Here is a 22511-nt window from a genome sequence, read left to right on the forward strand (position 1 = left end):
TCGGTTAGAGGAAAAAGTGGGGAAAAGCCTGGAACACATTGGCACAAGAGACAACTTCCTGAACAGAACACCAACAGCCCAGGCCTTAAGGTCAACAATTAATAAATGGGACCTCATGAGGCTGAGAAGCTTCTGTAAGGCAGGAGACACTGTCAACAGAATAAAGAGACAGCCTACAGACTGGGAAAAGATCTTCACCAACCCTACATCTGACAAAGGTCTAATATTTAAAATATATAAAGAACTCAAGAAATTAAATGCCACTAACCCTAACCCTAACCCTAACCCAATTAAGAAATGGGGCTCAGAACTAAACAGAATTCTCAACAAAGGAATTATCAGATGGCTGAGAAACACTTAAAGAAATGCTCAATGTTGTTAGTCATCAGAGAAATGCAAATCAAAACTACACTGAGACTCCATCTTACACCCATCAGAATGGCTAAAATAAAAAATTCAAGTGATACCACATGCTGGTAAGGATGTGGAGAAAGAGGAACACTCCTTCATTGCTGGTGGGAATGCAAACTGGTAGAACCACTTTGAAAATCTGTCTGGCGCTTTCTCAGAAAAATGGGAATAGGGCTTCCGCAAGACCCAGCCATTCCACTCCTTGAAATATACCCAGAAAATGCTCCACCACATAACATGGACATATGCTCAACCATGTTCATAGCAGCCTTATTCATAATAGACAGAACATGGGAACAGCCTAAGTGTCCCTCAGTAGAAGAATGGATAAAGAAACTGTGGTACATTTACACTATGGAACACTCCTCAGCTATTAAAAACAAGGAATTCCTGAAATTTGTGGACAAGTGGATTGAACTAGAAATGATCATAATGAGTGAGTTCACCCAGAAGTGGAAAGAGTTAAATGGTTTATACTCACTTATATCTAGACACTAGCCCAAGGAACATGTCCCATGAAAGTCTTCCCTTACCAGGAAAGTGGGTCAGAGGGGAGGACATTCTATTGGGACTTTAGGTGAGAGAAGCATGGGAGAATGGAGAAATAGAAAGATCCAGAGGGTCCTAGAAACCTACAAGAAGGTTTCTTGTTCATACAAGAACATTATGATGGGCAGATCTGGGCGCAGGGGTCCTGCTCAAACTATGACACCAGCCAAGGACAATACAGGAAGTAAACTTCCAACCCCTACCCAGATCTAGCCAATGGACAGGACATTCTCCCCCGTTGAATGGCAAGTGGGGACTGACTTTCACACGAACTCTGGTGCCCCATATTTGACCATGTCCCCTGGATGGGGAGGCCTGGTGGCACTCAGGGGAAGGATAGCAAGCTTGATATCCTATGAGCATATATAGGGGGAGGAGGTCCCCCTCAGTCACAGACATAGGGGAGGGGAGTAGGGGTAAAGAGGGAGGAATGGGAGGATACAAGGGATGGGCTAACAATTGAGATGTAATATGAATAAATTAATAAAATATTTTAAAAAAGAATTTGGTCCTCCAAATTCATTAATAGATTGGAATATTGAAATCTTTTGCAAAAGGAAAGAATGGAAATCCCTAATCCTTGGACATTGTAATTACAAAAGTAGAATATATCAGCATATGAAAAAGTTACTCACAGAAGACACATACGATGAGAAATATAATTTTTAAAATAAAAACAGAATTAGCTGATATCCTTCTTTGTTTTGTGAGCACTATAACAACTAAGAAGAATTGAAACCTGAACTCATTGATTACTGTGCAACCAGAAATTTGAAAAAACATAATTTTCCCTGATATATATTTTTACTAGCCATTAATTGAGGTGTAATTTCAAAAGATTAAAATTGGGCTCCCACCCCCTGTTTAGTAAACCGAGGGTTGTGTCAACTGGCATAGACTTTCCCTCTTTAATGTGCTTAGTATATATCCATGTGGTGAACTGGGCTCTCCCTTTTATCACAAAGCTCTCCTGCAGAAAGCTGGCTATAGCCATGAACACTTTGAGTTCTCTTGCCAGTATTGGGACCACCAGAACAAAAGCAGGCACAGGGAGGAGGAGTAGCCAAGGCCTGGACAGTGGCTCCGCATGCATGGCAGCTCTGTCAGAAGCTGCTGGAACCTACAGTATTGTTTTTCAGCACACAGGAAAATATTATAAATATTGATTTTTAAAAAGAAAATTAAACCATTAAACAGATTTCAGAAATCATCAGTATCATATAATCAGATGCTTAGATCATAATTTTATTACTAATTGCAAAAAGTGTATTAAGAAAAGCTCAACAATTACAACAACAAAAACAGATTTGGAAATTTTAGATAAGTTTCTTATCATACAATTGTCAAATATTAAGGTTTAACTATAACATGTTTCCTTCTCTTCTTCCCCTCCATTCAAAGATCAACCAGATGAAAGGCACAATTCAGAGTGTACTTAATGTGGTCCTCGAATGCGCCCTGAAGAATGTGTCTTACCTAGCTCTTTGTGGCTGTTTATCCCATCACAGCTTTCTACACAAGAGCTCCAAATGTTCCCTTCTCTAGGCTTTGGGGTTTCCACTTGTGCTACTTTTCTGAAACTATGCAAGTGCCACTTAACTCTGGAATGTACCTTGTGCTGTCCTGGTTCCTCGCAAGTAAGCCCAGGGTTGTTTCGAAGCTGTTATTACAAGGGACCACACCATAAAAGAGGAGTGGCTTTTTTTTTTTTAGCAGAAGAAACCTATATACCCCAAAAACCATCTGGGAAGAAAGGTGGACAGCCAGCTGGTCCCCATGTACCTGTTCCCTGTGGGCATGCTCCTGTGCTTGCTGGCTTCAGTTGTTGACAGCTCCTGTTAGCACTTCACTTCAAGGGTGGTCCCCTAACCTTTGTTCATTACCTCAAGCACAACTGAAGACAGTTAGAGAAGGCAGTGGCCTGCTGTCCCCTGCAGTAAAAGCTAGGTCCAAATTGTGAGCACCAACACCTTCATATCTGCCCCTTAGAAGTCTAGACCTAAGAGCATCTAAAAAGACCTTAGGTAGCTTTTGTGAAAAGTCTGTCTCAGGACTTGATCCCTCCTGGGAAAAGTATTACTAGGGAGGCTCGTTCCTTTGGAGAAGAATGTTCCTGTGCCTGTGCCTGCTCTACAAACCACAATAAATGAATTATCTTGTTAGCATGCTGCCTTGGCAGTACAAGAGAAACAGGTCATCTGGTTGTACTGTGTGGTAAAAGACTGAGTCTCCAGCATCCTCTGCTACATCAGCAGCTTGAAAGAAACCGCATTCCCTTGTGCTCCCACTACTATGAACAGTGTCTTTTACTATGCCTGGAAGGTATCCCCAGTGCCCTCTCACAAGCTCTGTTGACACGGGCTAGAAAGGTGGGCCCCAAGCTCTTGCCACATCAGTCACAGAATGGGAATCAAGCTTTCCAGTTAGTCTTCGGTATCTCAGCACTGCTGTATGAACTGACCTTATACTGCCTGCAAGGATGGCTCAGTGGGGCCAAATACACGTGTATCTCAGCATCTGCACTGTCACATTCTTGTCTAGCAGCTCATCCAACACAGATTTAAAAGTTGAATCCACACTGAACATGTAGGCTTTCCTCTCATCATTATTCCTTAAGCAATACAGCCAATAACTATTTACAACGCATTTATATCATGCTGGGTTTTGTAAGTACCTAGAGGTGATATTAAAGAAGGATATGCATAGATTATGTGCAGATACATCTGTATTTTATAAATGTGTTCAGTTACTGAATTACTTTATAAACAGAACTTTGAGTATCCAGTCCCCAGCAAATTCTGAGAGAGGCCTGTACTTTCAGGCCCTTCAGAGTCAATGTGATTACCTACCGCCTGGTTTAGTGGCTAACCACCCCTCCTGTTGTTTTCACCTGGAATTCTTTTTTCTTGAGTTTTGATCTATTGGCCTTGTCATGATTCTCCCATATGGGCCTTCTAGGCCTCTGACGTTTGTGCCTGACTTGAGCCCTCCATAATCTCTTTGCCCACAAGCTAGTCTCCTCCCTGGTCCATCTACTTCCATGAAATGAGTCCTAAAATGCTGTGATTCAATTGGGTGCTTGTCTTAAAATTGAATACTGGGCTGAGAGGCAACTCATCCCTAATTAGGAAAGTATAATCTTTCATCTCTTGAAAATGTGCCATGTGCATCTCTAAAACATAAGACCTACACATACTATTTAATTTCACCAAAAACTATGTATAAAATCTGTTCTTTGTGTTGAGAAGGGAATCTTATTCACTCTTCAATAGATTTTGGAAGAGAAAATTTCCACTTGAGGGCAATTTTCCGCTCGGATACACTTCTGGACTTTGTCTCTGACATCTTCATGATGCCCTGTGCTTTGAATACTGTTCCGCCTACGCCTCTTCCATGGGAAGTCATTTCTAATCCCAGTTTTGAAACACTGATTTTTTTTTTCCCCTCTTGAAGTCTCTTATGTCAGAGGGCATTCTGACCTCAGGCAAATCACAGACAACTCAAGCACTCAATCACAGACAACCCTTATTTTGGTAGCAAGGCCCTTGATGAATCTGGGAGGAGCAACGGAAAATTCTGTAGGTCCAGTCAGCTCAGAAGGAAGTACATGTCTTCTCCATTCATCTGGGGGGCACTAGTGACTGAACAACTCTAACTGTCCTTGATGGATGATCATTTTTTACTTAATTGTACCTTTACTCAAAATATCCAAATAACTGAATAGCCACGCAAGGGCTCTGGCATGAAAGTGGGTTTCTGGGATACATGCCAATGCGCTCCTGTTTTGAGAGAGGATATAAGTGGAAAGATTAAGTGGAGAGACAGCTCCACCCCTCCAAGTCTTATTCCTATGTTCCGTTCAAATCTTGCTAGCCTGATTTCTGTGGGGTCCAGGCTTTGGAAATTCTCTTTTTTTCATGGATGTCTCAGTGCACCTTGTTAAACCAAATTTGGACCCTGGCCTGTTCATCTGCGTCCAGCTCTGCTGATTGGTTCCAGGTTCCTTGATCATTAAAGCCAAGATAACCTGGCATCCACTAGTCAGGAATCTGGCACCAAGGTAAACCTCGAAGCCAGTGGGGAGGCCCAGTGACCCAACACTCCCATTGCATTTTAAGAGAGCATTGCAGGGTGCCAAAGCGAACACTGGAATAGTTGCAGAAGAATGGGCTGCCCACCTTGTCTTCACCCTTATGGCCTCGTGAAGTTTAGGCATGTCTGGGAGTCCCTGAAATCCTTTCCTCAGCAATAAAGTAGTGGTTTAAACTAGACATTGTTGCAAGTTTCTACCAGTTGCAAATTTCTAAGTATATGAAAAACTAAAATAAAGGATCTCCCCTTCATATCTGTTGTTGCAGAAAATACGATCTTACTTTAGCTGTGCTAGCAGTAGCATATTCTACTGATGATTTCTATAAAACTACAAGCTTGGCACTGTGGTGCATGCCTGCAATTCCAGTACTCAGAAGGAGGTGGAGGAAAGAGGATTGGGAGTTTGGAGGCCAGCCTGGATTACCTATGCAATCTGTCTCAAATACAAACAAACAAACAACAACAAAAACAATAAGACAGTCATCTGGTAAAGGCACTTGCTGCCAGGCATGATGGCCTGAGTTCAATTCTCAGAGCTCAAACATGACGGAAGGAAACAACTTCCTGCAAATTGCCCTTTAAGCTGCATAGGTGTGCCATGAGCACAAAATGCATACCCACATAATAAATAAATAAATCAAGAGAGAAACATTTTTATAGGGCATAACTATAGCTACTATAACAAAATGAGAAAGAACAGAGTTCCTATTCCAAGGGGAAAAATTAGCTCTCTGAGCTCCACATTCTCTATTCTTAGAAACAAGCATAGTAGTAGTTACTCAGAATTGCTGGGAACATTGAATAATCCCCGGAATCCCTGGGATGTAGAACTATACCATATAAACAGTAAGTGTTTGATGAATATAATTAATATTACTACAAAAGTAGAAAGATTAAACTTAACTTGGAATTACACTGAGAGTTATACTATAGGAACAAACGTGGAGCTGCTATTAAGCAGCTGAGATGTGAACACAATAGAAAATCCCAAGCACGTGCATGTACACATGCCTTTTCAGCTCAGCTCTGACTGCAGGGGAGTGGCGAGAAGGTTTGACTGGTAAGTAGCACTAGATCAAGTGAGTAGCCTAGATAAGAGAAGAGTGGGTTTGAGCCCTGCTTTACACCACACATAAAAATGAACTCCCTGAGACACATCTACATGCCAAAGGTAAATCACTGGTACGTTAAGAAGATGGCAGAATAATAACCTCGCAGCCCTAGGGGAGACAAAGATTTCTAAAGCTGAGCATGAAAAACATGATCCTTAAAAGATTATGTCTCCTTATTTGTCACCATGCACAAAACTCAAGTCCAAGTGGATTAAAGACCTCAACTTAAAAGCAGAGACATTAATTCAATTAGAGGAAAAAGTGGGGAAGAGCCTGGGACACATAGGCACAGGAAACAACTTCCTGAACAGTACACCAACAGCCCAGGCCTTAATGTCAACAATTAATAAATGGGACCTCATGAGGCTGAGAAGCTTCTGTAAGGCAAGAGACACTGTCAGTAGAACAAAGCGACAGCCTACAGACTGGGAAAAGATCTTCACCAACCCTTCATCTGACAAAGGTCTAATATCCAAAATATATAAGGAACTCAAGAAATTAAACACCACAAAACCAAACAACCCAATTGCAAAATGGGGCTCAGAATTAAACAGAGAATTCTCAACAGAGGAGTATCAAATGGTCGAGAAACACTTAAAAGAAATGCTTGTCCTCGTTAGTCATCAGAGAAATGCAAATCAAAACCGACACTAAGATTCCATCTTACACCCATCAGAATGGCTAAGATCAAAAACTCAAATGACACCACATGTTGGCAAGGATGTGGAGAGAGAGGAACACTCCTTCATTGCTGGTGGGAATGCAAACTAGTACAACCACTTTGGAAAGCTATCTGGCGCTATGTCAGAAAAATGGGAATAGGGCTTCCTCAAGACCCAGCTATCCCACCCCTTGGAATATACCCAGTAAATGCCCTACCACACAACAGGGACATATGCTCAACCATGTTCATAGCTGCTTTATTCATAATAGCCAGAACATGGAAACAGCCTAAGTGTCCCTCAGTAGAAGAATGGACTAAGAAACTGTGGTACATTTACACTATGGAGTACTACTCAGCTATTAAAAACAAGGAATTCCCGAAATTTGTGGACAAATGGATTGATCTAGAAATTATCATAATGAGTGAGTTCACCCAGAAGCAAAAAGAGACAAACGGTATATACTCACTTATATCAAAACACTAGTCCAAGGGATGCGTACCATGAAAAACTTTACTTACCAAGAAAGTGGGTCAGAGGAGAGGACATCCTATTGAGACTTTAGGCGAGAGTAGCATGGAAGAATGGGGAAATAGTAGGACCCATAGGGTCCTGGAAACCTACAAGAAGAACTTTATGACAGGCAGATCTGGGTCCTGGGGTCCTCCTCAAACTAAGTAAGGCACCAGCCAAGGAGAATATAGGCAGTAAACTTCGAACCCCTACCAAGACCTAGCCGACGAACATGATATTCTCCACCGTTGAGTGGAGAGTGAGATCTGACTCTCACACAAACTCTGGTGCCCCTTTTCTGACCACGTCCCCTAGATGGGGAGGCCTGGCGGCACTCAGAGGAAGGATAGCAAGTTACCAAGAAGAGACTCGCTATTCTAAGAGCATATATAGGGGGAGGAGGTCTCCCTCAATCACAGACATAGGGGAAAGGAGAAGGGGGGAAGTGGGAGGGAGGGAAGAATGGGAGGAAACAGGGGAAGGGCTAGCAATAGAGATATAATATGAATAAATTAATTTTAAAATGTAAAAAAAAAAACACTGTTTTCAAATGTAGCATGAGATGCATTTGATTATAAGAGCTAAATATGGTATAACTGTTGTAAAACATACCCTGAATTTTTGCTGATGAAATAAAGACATCACTGAGAAGTGAACAGTTTAAAAAAAAAAAAAAGATTAGGTCTCTTTTTTCCAAATAGACAGACTACCAAGATGAGACTTGTTAGCCTGCAACCATAAAGTGGGGGAGGAGATCCCCCTTGGACATGGACCTAAGGGAGGGTAATAGGGCGGGGGTGGAAGAGTAGGAGGGGAACAGAAGGATACAAGTGATGGGAGAACAATTGAGTTGTAATCTGAACAAATTAATAAAACAAAACAAAAAAAGGAAAAATATTAAAATTCAAAAAAAAAAAAAAGATTAGGTTTAGCGTGGTACTCCCAGTCCTGGGAGGCAGAGGAAGACAAATCTCTAGGAGACCCTGTTTCAAAAAGCCAAAAAAGTTAAGAAAAGATTTATAATCTGGACTGTATATTACTGTGATAGATGCCACCACAGAGAAACTTATAGAAGGGGTTTGTACACGCATACACAGAGAACAGTTGATATTCTATTCTTGTAGCAGATTTATATCTTTTCCATGTATAAATTATGAGTATAATTTTTTTGCTTTGTCTTCTTCTTTGAAGTCAGAAAATGGCTTCTCCTTTATGCAAAGAAATAAATGAATGAAATTGAAAAAGCTACTTAACATCACTAGAAATAGCGTACCCCCTCCCCAGCAAAGTGTCTCTGTAATGAGAGAAGAGCCCTTCCAAATTTTTATCACTAAGATATAAAGTGTTGAGCTTTTGCCTCTCAGAATTTGAAGTGATAAAGAAAATTTTAATTTCCAGTGAAAGGAAGATTTAGATTGAATTAAGCAGTGGATAATTACAGTTAGCATATAGTGCCTAGATATTTAATGGTACCTATATTCCTTTGAGATGTATAAAATTATGTGTCTTTTAAAGTTTGCTTTTAGAAACTAATAATTATATCTTGTTAATAGGAGAAACTAGAAAAAAAAATCCACAAATGGCCGAGTGTGGTGGAACCTGCTGGAATCCCAGCCCTTTGAGGCTGAGATAGGAGGATCAAAAATTGCAGGCCAGACTTTGCTACACCTACACAGCAAGTTGGGTTTGAGGCTGTCTTGGGTTAAGTGAGACCTTTTGTCAGAAACCACAGCACAAGAAAGGTGGTGCAGAGAGAGAAAAGGATGGAGGAAGGATGATCAAACAGTGCTCACTACACCATACAGTAGAGTGAGACGCGGCCTCTGGGACAGCTCACATGGGCACCTGAGAAACGTTTGAAAGTGCTTGGTGTGAGTGTCACAAGCCTATAGATACTAGAGTCTCATGTCAGGCTTGAAAACAGTTGTTCTGCTTAGACAGGGTTTGCCAGTGCCTGAGGGTGCCTTTACAGAGCCTGCTGGCAAAGTGGTTTAGTTGCCACAGTCCATCAAGAGAATTGTCAAGGATGCTGGCACCCTAGCTCATGGTGTCCTGCTTAGGCTTGCAGGGAGCAGTGTGTGTCCCATGGACTCAAAGTCATATGGAAGCAAGTTGGGGTGAATGCAGTATTTTGTCAGTGCATTTAAAAAGTAATGTAAAACTTAAACAAGAAAGACATTTATTGTGGAAAAATTAGAATTACTTTTAAGCATGAAGAAATCCATAGCCCTCATACTCAGAGATCATTCGTCTTCATCTCTTTCTCTCTACAAGAACTTTTAAGCCTGGTTTGTTTGTTTCTTGTTTGCTTGTTTGTTTTTTGTTTTTGATGTCTCTGAAGACAAACACAAATGTGGACCACAACGTCAGGAATAATCTCATTTTCCCAAGATCCAGACGTCATCATTAGGGACATTGTCATTCTGTCCCAAACTATAACCGTCTTTTGTTTCTTTGACTTCTCTTTCTTTTAAAACTTGTGCCTAGTTTTGCTTAACTGTATTTTGTCCTACTCAATTTTTTTTTTCATTTCCTTGGCTTCACACCTGCAAGTTTGAGGGATGGGGGGGGGGGGGGAGTGAACATGCACAAGAGCCAGCTGACAGAATAGTTACTTCTGCACCCCTTAGAACATGGCCAATCTGCCCCATTTCCACCCTAGCCACCTACCCTCCCCTGGCTTTTGTTGCTTTCACACTCTGAGTTTGTAACCACCTTCAAGGGTCCTTCCCACCCCTAAGCTTCACTGTCTTGGCATTGAGGAAGGATCAGATGTGTGTGCTTGCTGCTCTGTCCCAGGCCTGACCGGATGACCCAGGCTTTCCCCACTCACTTTGGAGACCACCTGGAAATTCCCAGACATTGCCTGTGCCAGCCTTACATGTTCAGCTCCTCGTCCTCCTTCCTGTTAATGAAGGAGACCATTGCTCAAATCATTTGGAAGGAAAAAAATGGAATTTACTACCTGGGTGTTCCTCTTCCATGCTGTTCGTATAAATTTAAACTGAGATTCCTGAGAATTAGATTGAACATGACAAAAATTGCTGTGTGGGCAGTTTTGTTGAGTAATTGCAGATTGATAGAGTCCTTTTAACAGTGAAGGGGAAAAGTTCTTTAAGCTGCGTGGTTCCTGAAGGTGAGCTTACCAGTTAAGGAGTTTGTAACTAGAGGTTCTCTTTAACCCCTTGATGGGTAGCAAAAAGAAAAAAAAAACTTAAGAAAAAGAAAATGTATAAACCCTTCCAGGCATGGCATTGAGGGGCACCTGAGCAGCCATGCCAGACAGCACCCTTCTCATGCACACGGACCTTGCATTACGTTCAGATTTATGTGTCCTGGAATTTTTCATTACTTCAACTCCTTCTAAGTTTAAGAAATAGCCTCAAATCCTCACCACGTCACAGCCATGGAGTGCTGCCATGGCATGCCATCCCGGTGGTCAACTTTTGTATGAGGAGATTACATAACGAAATACCGCATGGAACTGGAATTCGTCAGTTTGAATTGTCCCTCTTACCTAGCAACTCCGTCAGTGTTTCCACCAAAGTCAGCGAGACTTTCCTTGTCCTAGCTAAAAGAGGGAGTTTATTGTGTGGCTAAAGGTGATGTAAACCCAATTGTTTGTCAGATGTTTAGTCTGTCTCAAAACTTCAGAAGAACCAAGCAAGGCCAGGGCTGCATAAGTTACCCCAAAGTGAAGCTGTTTTTGCTGCCCGTGGTCTCTCAGCCCCTCTGGTCAGTGTATCATTTCTGAGCTCTCCAGCCATTTTTCTCTCCTTCTGAAGGCTTATAGGGTGGAGACACTGGCCATGAGAGCAGGAGGGTAATCCCCAAGAGCAGTGTGTTCTCATCACAGGCTGGATGGGAGCCCATCTAAGTCCAGCATCTGCTGCTGGGCAGAAAGAGAGTCCTGCAGGTGATGCTGGCACTCATCCTCTGCTTGTGCTTACTACGCAGACAACTCATCCGACAGCTCATCTCTTTGCCTTGCAACACCATTCTTCAGGGAGCAAACCCTTCTTTGGGATTACTGTTTGCAGTTTTGTATCACCATAAACCCCAACAGTAGACCCATGGTACACAGAGTGAGGCCAGCAGCGAAGAGAATGTAAACCTGTTGTGCTCAGTTAAGTAAGATCTGTTCGTCTCCTGCTGCTGTTCTCAGTGGCTTCCCATCACAGTTGAGATGGAAGCTACAAGCTTCATCCTGATCCAGCATGCCTATCTGCATCACTAGATGTCTGTGTCCTACCTTCTCCTTCCTCCTCACCATCTCTGCATTTCTTAGCTCCTCAAGGTCATCCTGCCCTGAGCCCTTTGTTCTGAATATGCCCTGCCAGCCATTCTACCTTGCAAGATTTGGTGAAGACATGCCAAGCATTCCCCCCATGTTGTTACTTCATCCAAAGTCTACGGTAGACTTCTTAATCTCGTTATTGACTTGCTTGCTGCTATTCTTTTTTCAATAGAATACAAGCTCCATAGAAAGGACCGTGTTGTCCTTCTTTATGACTATGCCATAGCCCCTGAAAAAATATTTAACATGTACATGGGAGCTTTACAGCATTTGTCAAATGTCTGAATGAGTGGTGGTCATTGTCAAGAATGTGTTGCAAAGAGTGCCAGGATTGTGGGATAATCACAGTCAAGCTGTGTCTCACCTGAAGGAGGAGCTCCAGAAGCTCCATGCGCTGACAGCAGTCACAGCTGTTGCTACTCTCTGCCCAACCCTGTTCCCCTCTTTCTTTTAGACAGATTTTTTTGTCCCCTAAGGACATGGGCTTGTTCTGGGCAGCCTTTAAGCAGGAACTAGAGCAGTAAATAAAAATTCTAGGGAAATGTGTTTTGGCTTTGAAAGAGGAGGGCGGAATACATATGTGCCACTGGATATAAGGATGAAGTCGACACTGGCAAGTCCTGACTTTGAAGTCAACCTAAAGGATGAAGGATCGGACTGGATACTCTGTGCACAAACCACCAAGGGACACCTGGTGCTGCAGGGGAACTTGTAGAGCAAGCAGTCACTGTCCCCACCCTGCCTGCCTTAGGGCCTTTGTTTTACCTTCCTGCTCATTCAGTTGTTGTGAAACGCTGCCTATACATCAAGCCTTTTCTTTGTCCTTCAAGCTGATTGCAGGACTGGGAAGCAGCTGGTACTGAGCACGTGGTAACTGGTGCTGGGGGAGGGGCAGTAAGAAGCTGCAGGAAGGCACAGAAAGGGGTAACAGTGTAGCTTGGTCTAGGTCTTCAGGACAGTCCTGCCAGAGAACGCCCTCTCTCACTTACCATTAGAGTGTGATGTGTGTACACACACACACACACACACACACACACACACACACACACACACACACGGGGGCGGGCGGGGGGTGGGGTGTGGGGGGAGCGGGGAGAAGAGAGAAGCTGGAGCTCCAGGCTTGGGAGAGACAGGTGTGAGGAGCGTGAGGAGGAACTTTGTTGGTTCCCAGTTAGTTGCCATGTAGCGAAAAGACAGTATACTGAGAGGAGTGGGAGAGTCAAAGCAGCAGGATCCCCAGCGTGATAGGCAGGCCTGTGCTTCTTTCACACACTGTCTTTTGTGTGACAGTTGGCTGTGTGCAGTGGCAGGGAGCAAGGAGGAACTTGGAAGGTCTTCCTTAAAGGAAGTGATGGTCGTTCTAATAAAGTGGGGCTGAGGGAAAGAGATCTGGGCAGCTGAGAGAAGCTGGGAAAGTAGAGTGCAGTGGGACTGGTCAGCAGAGGCCTGAGTGGGTCCTGGGTTCAGTTGCTCCATCAAGGTGCCTTTGTTGTTGTAGTTGGCTGGGGGGATCCTACTACCTGGAACAGGAAGAGGAAATGGATTTGCTATGGAGAAGTCATGTGAGGTGCCTTTGGGGCAGCTAAATAGCACTTACTAGTAGACTGGTGCAACCTGAGCTCAGAGAGGCCTAGATGGGTGGAATGGGGTGAAGAGATGGAAGCCCACAACTGCGTAAATTGAACAGTGCAGGGAAAGTGGACTTAGCAGAGAAGTTAGCTTGGCAAAGCTCTGAGGCATGGCCCAAAGGCATGGGTGGGACAAGCAGAGGAAGAGTGAGAAGGAGAAGTCCCCAGGATTCAGACACTCTTGTAATCTCAGGATGGAGTGGCACAGCTCGTTAGTGACCCACCAGCACATGCCTCTGTTCAACAAAGTGCTCTGTGGCTCATGCATGACAGTAACTTGTGTCTCACAGTTGCAGAGACTGGGAAGGTCAAGGTCAAGGCACTGGAAGCCCTGTGTCTGGTGAGAACCCACGTCCTAGTTCATAGACAGCATCACTGCCTGTGTTTGCATGGTGGAAGGGACAAGGACACCACTGTTTTGGATACTGGGATTTGGGAGTAGGGGAGGTAGTCTTTCTTTCCAGGGTCAAACCTATGGCTTTGAGCTTTCCAAGCAAAGACACTACTAGTGAGATACATTCTCAGGCCCTGGGATCTCTTTTATGAGGACCCTAATCTCATTGGTGTAGACTCTGACCTCAAGGCCCAATCACTCCCCCAAAAGTCCCATCTTCTGACTCTGTCACACTGGGGATTAGGGTCCAGAGAGGACACAATACTCAGTTTATGACATCACGTACTATTTTTCTCTGAGGAGTATTGTGCTGGGGCTAGGAAGGTCCTGTGTCACCAAGGCCCATTCTCAGTAGTGGTGCAGGCACACTCAAGTGACCCAGGTCTGTAAGGGCCTAGTTTTGCCCTAACTGAGGAAAGCCAGCCAATGCCTCCATCTCCCCCTCCCCCCCCCCCCCTTCTGCTGGCCAGTCCTCGATGCTGGCCAAGCCTCTGGTAGTTAAGGCAAGCACTCTGCTTCCACCTAAAGCTGACTGTCAACTCGAGATTTAGAAAGGAACTGCTGGGGTTTCCAGGACTTACTCTTCTAATTAAAGAGAACTGGAGTCAATGGCTTAGTGGTTGTTCCATAATCAGGCCCTGCTACAAGTGGTTAAGGAGCTTGGCAGTGAGAACCAAAAGAGCCCTCAGGGACAGGGGTGTGGCTGTGAACAAGGCTAGGAAAAGGACTTCTGAATCCAAAGCTAAGAATGTGGCTTCCCTTGAGTCATGAATGATAGAGAGGGCTTTTGAGCTGTGGCCCATTGAGACAGAAAATTAGGTTGTTTCATCTTGTCCTGGAAGTGACTGTGGGTAGGGGTTGTAGATGTGGAGGGAGTGGGGTGGTACATAAAAGAAACAAAAGCTCAGGAGTCAAGCTGCCTTGGAATTAGGGTTTATCACTTCCTGGCTGGGCTATGTTGGGCCAGTGATTTGCAGCCTCTGCCAGCCTCAGGTGATTTATCCTTGCAATCTGTTGGGTGTGGTTTTGTCAATGTTAGATTGTACACAGGGGCCCAGGCACAGAGATATATTTTAAAGGTTGTTATTCCTGCTATTCTGATTAGCATTTGAAGGGACAGGATTGAACCCAGGGCTTTGTGCACAATAGGCAAATGACACATCATTGAGACAAATCTCCAGCCCTGATTAGCATTTTTATGAACATCATTGCTAATATTATGTTAATGTAGTTGTCATAGATTACAAAACACTTACCTATTTTCCCATCGGTTACACTTCAACTCACTCCCATAGCTTTTGTCCCCTGTCATATCAGTGTATCTACTACTTTCGTTAGGCCCAGTCCTCCTTCAAAGCAGGAATGTCCATGTATGGATGCCTAATGCTGGCATCAACAAGAGACTTCATTCTGTGTATCATGGGTTTATGCAACAGAGCCCATTGTTGAAGCTAGAGAGACAACTCGGCAGTTAAGAGCACATGTGCTCTTTCAAAACGCTCTCAGGCGGCTCCCAACCTCACCTTGAGGATGGCCCCACCCTGATGATATGGCAAGGACACTGCTAAGAAGTAGTTGCAGCAGCTGGGAAACTGCTCTCTACGCCCTAGCTCTAGTCTATTAGTATTTTACATGAGTGAAGAGGTTTGCTATTCTCCTCAGTTCATTCAAAGGAATGTTTGTATTCCTCTAAGCTTTGCAGCCTCTGTACAAAGTGGGGCAGGCATGAATGGCCTTGAGGAAGTCTTTCTTACTGCTCCTCAAAACTCATGGGAGGCCCCTTTGCCCCAGTAGATAGAAAACCATCTTTTTTCATTTTTAAAGAATAGTTTTATATTATTTTAATAGACATTAAGAGGGAGCATTTTAAAAAACATAACACTAGTCCTCAGTGTCCTGACAGCAGATGCTATCATGCCTGACCTTTTGAGGTACATTATTTTCTTTCATAGAATAAAAACCTCAGTGCCACTGTCTCAAGAGTTCTGCAAGTTCACATTATGAAAATATATGTAATAAAATATTTATTTAGGGTTTTCATAAAAAATGTTCAAAGTAGAGAGTAAGAGCGTATCTTTTGCTGGGTTGAGAGGCTCTGCAGGGAATTCAGAATGAAATTCAAGTACCTCAAATATATTTTGGTTGGCTTCCACCATGTTTTATCTCCTGTAATGAACTCTTTGTCAGTTTGTCAATTTTCGCTAAGTTCAGAAAGTTCATGTATAGTAACACAGAGCCCGAGTTTAAAATTATGGTTTATATCATGATGTAATAGTCATCTCTCTTTTCCTTTAGTCAATATTTACCTGTGAGGCCCATATATTATATCCTGATTTCAAAAGAAGACCCTTTATTTTACCTTCTTCAAGTGTTGGTTTTAAATACTTAAAATATTAGAATTTAGAAACTGAGCCATCTGAGACTTCTGCCTGTGGTCGCTTGGAGTAAAGTTCCTAGAGCACCAGGCATCACGGGTGGGTTCACCGCACCCCGTGACCCAGCAACATTGCTGTGTTTCTGTCAGAGTGAGGCTGCCCAACTTAGAGCTAGGCTGGTTTCTCCCAGCTCCCCAGCCAGCCTTTGCCATGTGGAAGATAAGCTGATTGAATGCACCACCCCATAGCAGCCTTCGCACTACCTTAGACTTAGCCTCTCCTTTGTAAATGCTATAAGGCTGTGTAGAAAAACCCAAAGAACACTCAGTGGGAGGACCTCTGTGTGTCCAGACAATTGAAGAATAAGTCTTAGCCCTTATTTTAAGCACCCCCATTTAAAAACACTAAGGTAAGAATTACCCCTTACTGAAAGAAGAATAGAAAAGCAGTGAAAGCTATAAATATTTCCATATAAAATATCTGATGGGCCAGTGAGATGGTTCAGTGGTAAAGGCTCCTATGCCTAGGTCTAATGATGTAAGTTCGATCCCCAGGTTCACGTAGTGAAAGGGAAAAAAAAAAACTGATTCCCTCAAATTTTCCTCTAACATTCACATGTACACTATGGCATGCTCACCCCCAACCCATGCACACACGTACATATAAATAAGAATGTAATTTTTAAAAATTTAAGACTGTCTGGTACTTTAGGACCAGTCACACAGGTCACCAAAGGAGCAAATGGGGGTGTGCTAATAAGCTCCTTGATATCAGATGGGACTCTCAATGAGTCAGAACCAAAAGAGTATTCATTAGCTCAGGAATGGCCAAGTACACAAATGGACTAGGTTCAACCTCAGCTGGATCCTGGAGTTCATATGAGGTCACCTTGGGTTTTCCCCTATTTCTTAAACTTGTTATTTTCTATGTTGATTTGAGTATGCAGATGAAGGTGGTTCCTAGCAACTGCAGGCTTATGAGTTCACAGGAGAAACCCTCTTAGATGATGCCCATCTTGGTCCTCAAAAAACAGGCTCAGTCTATGTGTGTCATGTGCCTATGCCAAGAATAGTCACTGTCCACAGGGATGGAATATAGGGAATTGGGTTAGGTGCATACTTAATTTAAGCACATTCAGCCTGTGCTTGTATCTTCAGTGTATCTACCTTTCTCCAAGTTAAATGCCTATTTTATGAGCATGTTGTTCCAAGATACTGTCCATTTTGTGTATTTCCATAAGCACATAAGTATATCCATGTATGTATTACATATGTGCATATGCACATGTATGTATGTTTATACGGCATGTCATATTTGAAAGTTGATTAACAGGACATTCCAGAGCAAATCTTAAGTTTATAAACTACTTCTCCAGCCAGGCACAGTGGGGGCGCCTATGATCCTAGCACTTGGGGAAGCAGAGGCAGGTGGATCTCTGTGAATTGGATGCCAGCCTGGTCTACAAAGCAAGTCCATGACAGCCAAGCCTATACAGAGAAACCCTGTCTCAAAACAACCAACCAACAAACTACTTCTCCTGTGGCCCTAAGAGACAGTCCCACAAACTTGGGTACTACCTCTTTGGTGGCCCTTGTAGGGGTTGGGCTATTGGAAGGAAGGGCAGGAGAGAGGAACAAGCAAACTATTGGTTCTATACTAGGCCTGTCTTTTTCAAATGTGATGATGGATTTACACAAAGAAGCCTTTAGAAATAAGAAATAGCTTGTGAAAATGGTCCTCTGATCTGTTTATGGTAAAATTCTCTCCATCTGTTTGGTACAGGATGAGGAAGGTGACACCAGCACAAGTCACAGGAGCTGGAAGTAACTGGCAAAACTAGAACGGTTACCCATGCTTCAGGGCCTGAGCCTGTGGCTATGACAGGCACCCTAGAAAGGATCCCAGGAGGAATTCTGCTGACCCTCCAAGCGGGCTGACACTCCTTCTTCTTCACTTACAGGCACCTTTGAAGTGGGCGTCCACATTGCCGACGTGAGTTACTTCGTCCCTGAGGGATCCTCTCTGGATCAGGTGGCTGCTGAGAGAGCCACAAGTGTCTACTTGGTTCAGAAGGTACAAATCAGCTTTGAGTTTCTAGATTTCACTAAGTGTGCCCACTTACTATTCTTTGTTTTTAGTTTGTAAAGAACGTGTCTTTTCTTAGATCTAGTAAGGTCTAAAATACGGGCTTGGCACTGGGAATATGTTTGCCCTCTGCTGCTGCAAAGTTTCTTGAAAGAAGCCAAAGCTTTCATCTCAGGCCTCATCTTCAGAGTAGCCTTGTCACACAAGTACCTCCAACAGTGGTCGGCTTCAAAAAAAAATGAGGGAAAATAATTGCTTTCAAACTATTGCTCCAAAGAAGGGCCTAGGGGACAGCCCACACTAGCTGCTGGTTTTTGTATAGTTTGGTTAAGATCCAGCCACATCCAATCTTTTGTGTTATTGTGCCCGCACTCACACCATAGCCACAGAGTGGGATGACAATTTACCATCTACAGTAGACCTTTGAGAAATTGTTCTAAATGTGGCCATCAAGCCTGTCCTGACCTGTACTTTCAGGTGGCCCACGGAGCCCCCAACACAGATTCTCTGCTGTTACATGCTCCTCACTTCAGCTATGAAAGGAAGAAATTACATCCCTTCTAAAGGCTGGGAGATGACTCAATAAGTAAAATGTCGGCCATGCAAGCATAAAGACCTGAGTTCAAATCCCCAGCACCCACATAAAAGCTGGGTATGATGACATGCATCTGTAATACTAACATGAGTGGGAATGGAGGGAGACTGTTCCCCAAAACTCACCGGCCAGCAAGTCTAACAAAGCAGTGTGTTTGGGGTTTGGTGAAAAAGTTTTATCTCAAAGAATAAGGTGGAGAATAATAGAGGAAAATGCCCAATGTTGACCTTTGGTTTCCCACACATGCACAGGCAGGTAGAGAAAGATACATCTATTTCATCATATGTAGCTAGCAAATCCCTACAAGTAACTATGAGAATCTATCCCTTTTATAAGTATTTACTCGGTACCAAGTGTCTACTAGGCATTGCAGTAGGCCTGAAGACAGCTGTAAATTAAAGAATATACATGACTCTCTTCCACTGTAATTCATGGATTCTTCCAGCCCTTTTTGTTCTCTGACAGTCTGTTCTTCTGCTCATTTTGGCTCATCTTATTTCTTGATGTTCACTTCCCGTCTAGTTCCCATGAACTCAACAGCTTCAAACTTCTCTTCCTAATCCCATGCTCTAGAGCATAACTTTTGGTATTTGATCATTGACTGTACCAAGATAAAATGTCTGCCCCTACTCCTGCCAACACATCCCACGGCATTCTGGGAGCTGGATATTGCTTGCTTGGCCCCAGTTCTCAGGGACCAGAGACGAGCCAGGTGCCACACCTACTCCATTCTGAGAGTTTCCAAATGTCATCACCAAGGGAAGGGGCACAGCTTCCTATTCTCTCTCCACTCCAAGCTGCCTGTGTGCCCACACTGTTGGCAGGGGAGTACAAGGCCATGAACTTTGCCTTACAAACTGTGTGTCCTCATAAATTGGCTGCTCCCACTCCAGCTCCCTGTTTATTTTAGCTAGAATGATTACCGGAGTGCCCAAATGAAGTTCTGAAGTCTCTTTCTGCATAGGGAACTTGCAGAGGATGAAAAAAAGAGGTCTTCCAGGGTCTAGGTTTTCACATACCTTTGGGCCTGAGCACTTTTTATCCTTTTTATAAGACAGCCTCCCACTTTCTCTTAGTTCTTTCCGGCCTCTCTTGCTCCCTCCACACTTTGACAAACAAGACCTTGAAAACATGTATTCCTAACTACCTGAACTCCTGCTTCATACAGCTCCCTAGAAAGTTTAGTTCCTTGGTAGCTGTTCTGTCCAGGTGCTGCTAAGGCAGACCACAAATGCATCCACGGGGGCCGACAAAAGAGACTCTGGTCTGTCTCGAGCAAGTTGGAAGGGAAAGACCCCCACTTGAGGTCATCTTCTGACCTCCACACATGCACCGTGGTGTGTGTGTGCCTGCACTCACACATACAACACTTGTGGGAGAGTAACTTCCATTCACCTTTGTCTCTTTTGGTATCTATACTAAGCATCTTGAAGAAAAAAGACTTATTAAACTCCAGGACCCAGTTCTTAGCTTGACCCTTCTGAGAATGAAGTCCTGATACTTGAACAGTGCCTCCACTTGACCTCAGGCTTAAGGCATCTGTATGTACTTCCTGCCTGACATTGATGATGGCCAAACCCAGCTTTTCCCTGGTCCAGACTTACAAGAAGGAAGATCGGCTTCCAGGTCCCTCTAGGATAGAGATGGGGAGTTCAGTCTTTGAAGTTCTCTCTTACATGGAAAGACTTTGTCAATGAGTAATGATGCAACACCCTCTATTCACTCTGCCCTTTGGTTCTGATGAGTTGAGGACATTAGAAGCCATTGGAGCCTCTTCCTCCAGGCAGGTGGTTTTCTCTTCTCTTACAGCTGCAGCCTCCTTTTATAACCAAGGATTCCGTTTTAAAATTAGAAACCAAAAGAATAAAATTGGTTAATAACTGGGTGTTTCCCTCTCTGTTCCCTTTACTTTGGTTTTTGTGACTGTCACCATCTGAGAATCTCTTTGAGAGTGCTGGATGGGGCATGGGGCTCCCTCCGCTGCTAAACTCTGAAGGTGCAGAGCTGGTGGAAGAGGCACTGTGAGCCTCCACTGCCCAGTCCTGCCTCCAGCTTGGCAGGAGCTCCAGGCGCTGGCCCACAACCTTGGACAGCAGGAGCTGTGCATTCTGATGCCTTTGAACCTCTGCTTTGACCTTTCTTCCTACTCAGTTTTGTTTCTTAAAGGACTGTGTCCAGGAACTTTTCTGCTGTTTTCACTTTACTTTGCCTATAAAGGTCTTCTTAAAAGCTGGGTGAACTGCCTCTCCCTGTGCATATTCTCTCTTCTCTCATTTGGCCAAATCATTTTTCCCAACTCTGTCACTCCAGAGAAGGGGGATGGGCATCCCAGTTAATTTCCCATCCATAGGAGATGTGGCTTTGACTTCTTTTCATTTAGATGCCAACTTGTAAGTGACTGGTGGTCAGAGTTACAACCTGAGCTTGGTTTGGGAAATGATCCCAGAGAGTGGAACAATATATGATGGAACCAACCCTGGGTCCAGGCCCTAGGTCACCGGCTTTAAATGAAATTCCTTTTGCTGAGATTTGACTCACAGTATAAGGACTCAGTAACACTCATTAACAAAGGAACATAGTCAAGAGAAAGGTAAATTTAAATGGTATTTAACTGTTAAAACCCACCCTTCTTTTTGACAAAAATGGTTCTGTTAGAATGGGGGCAACTGTGTATCTGAAGTTGAGCCTGTTCTTCTCAGAGGCCATGACATCTGCTCAGCTAATGTCTTCTCTGGAAAAGAAATACAATTTAATTTTAAGTTTTAAGGTAATTAGAAAAAATAAATAAGTGAATTAAGTTTTAAAAGTAAAAGAAAACCTAAACAGTTGAAACTTAAACCTAAACTTTGTGTCTGCTGGCCCAGCCATGCATGTTATTTTAGGTGTGAAACAGCTCGAATGAAAGCTCGCCCATAAATCTCGAGGATATTTTATTGGTAGTGCTTTATAATAGAGATCAAAGATTGGGATTGGAAGCCTGTCTTCATGTAGAGGCCAAAGAGTTTTTAAGATGCTCCTTCCTGACACCAGCAGGTTGTCAGTGTTGCTGTTTTGTTAATGTCAAACTGTGTGGCAAAGAGTTGATCAAATTCTGAATTCATGGAAGTGTTGATGTGAAAAAGGAAACCCTTTAAGCAGAGATGTCGGCTGGCAAATGCATTATCTATTTCCTTTAGGTTTCTTTATTCTGTGAGCAGGGAGCTAGCTGAGCATGCCTTAGTATAAACACCTTCAATTCTTGAGAAAAGGAAAAAACACCAACTTGCCATGTTGCAGATCTAGAGTACACTGAGGGTATGAGAGGACATTGCCTGGGGAGCTGGCCAATACCTTGGCTTAAAAAAGACAAGAGTGTGACCTCTCAGATAATAGGAGACCCCCAATACTTGTGAGTGTCTGGCCTGATGTCACTGCTCATCCTTCCTGTTCCTCCACACCCAGATGATAGATTCTTCCCTTCTGTGGCCCTTTCAACTGGTCACAGGGCTGTCCTGGCTCACCCACTGCTGAACTTGGCCAGCCTGCCTGCTGTGGCTTTAGCAGATGTTTCTGCTCTCTGAGGCTCATGTAAGATTTTATAGTCTTGTTGGTACCCCCACCCAGCAGTATTGGGCAGTGGTGTATTGACCTAAATGACCAGTTCCCTCAACTCTCCCAAGCCCTGGTCCAGAATGCTTAGAAAGTCAGGGTCCTGTCATCACTCCTTTGTCTACAGCCAGCCTTTAAGCTCTGATGGACTGAGCTTTGGCCTTAGGTCTGCAGCATTCCCCGGCTCTCTGCCTTTTCTGCTGCCAGATC

The 22511-nt window shown here is 43.6% G+C and overlaps 1 protein-coding gene across 4 annotated transcripts in view; it reads left to right on the forward strand.

Annotated features, from left to right (window-relative positions):
• DIS3L2 (DIS3 like 3'-5' exoribonuclease 2) overlaps window positions 1-22511 on the forward strand; it is a 317418-nt gene that overhangs the window by 208861 nt on the left and 86046 nt on the right. For all 4 annotated transcript variants that reach the window (XM_084779161.1, XM_084779164.1, XM_084779163.1 and 1 more), the window contains one exon: window positions 17994-18106. In XM_084779161.1, coding sequence (XP_084635287.1) covers window positions 17994-18106 — 113 coding nt within the window. The remainder of the gene's footprint in view (window positions 1-17993; window positions 18107-22511) is intronic.

The sequence above is a fragment of the Acomys minous genome (genome assembly GCF_964271855.1).
Source record: "Acomys minous genome assembly, chromosome: 4".
Lineage (NCBI taxonomy): Eukaryota > Metazoa > Chordata > Mammalia > Rodentia > Muridae > Acomys > Acomys minous.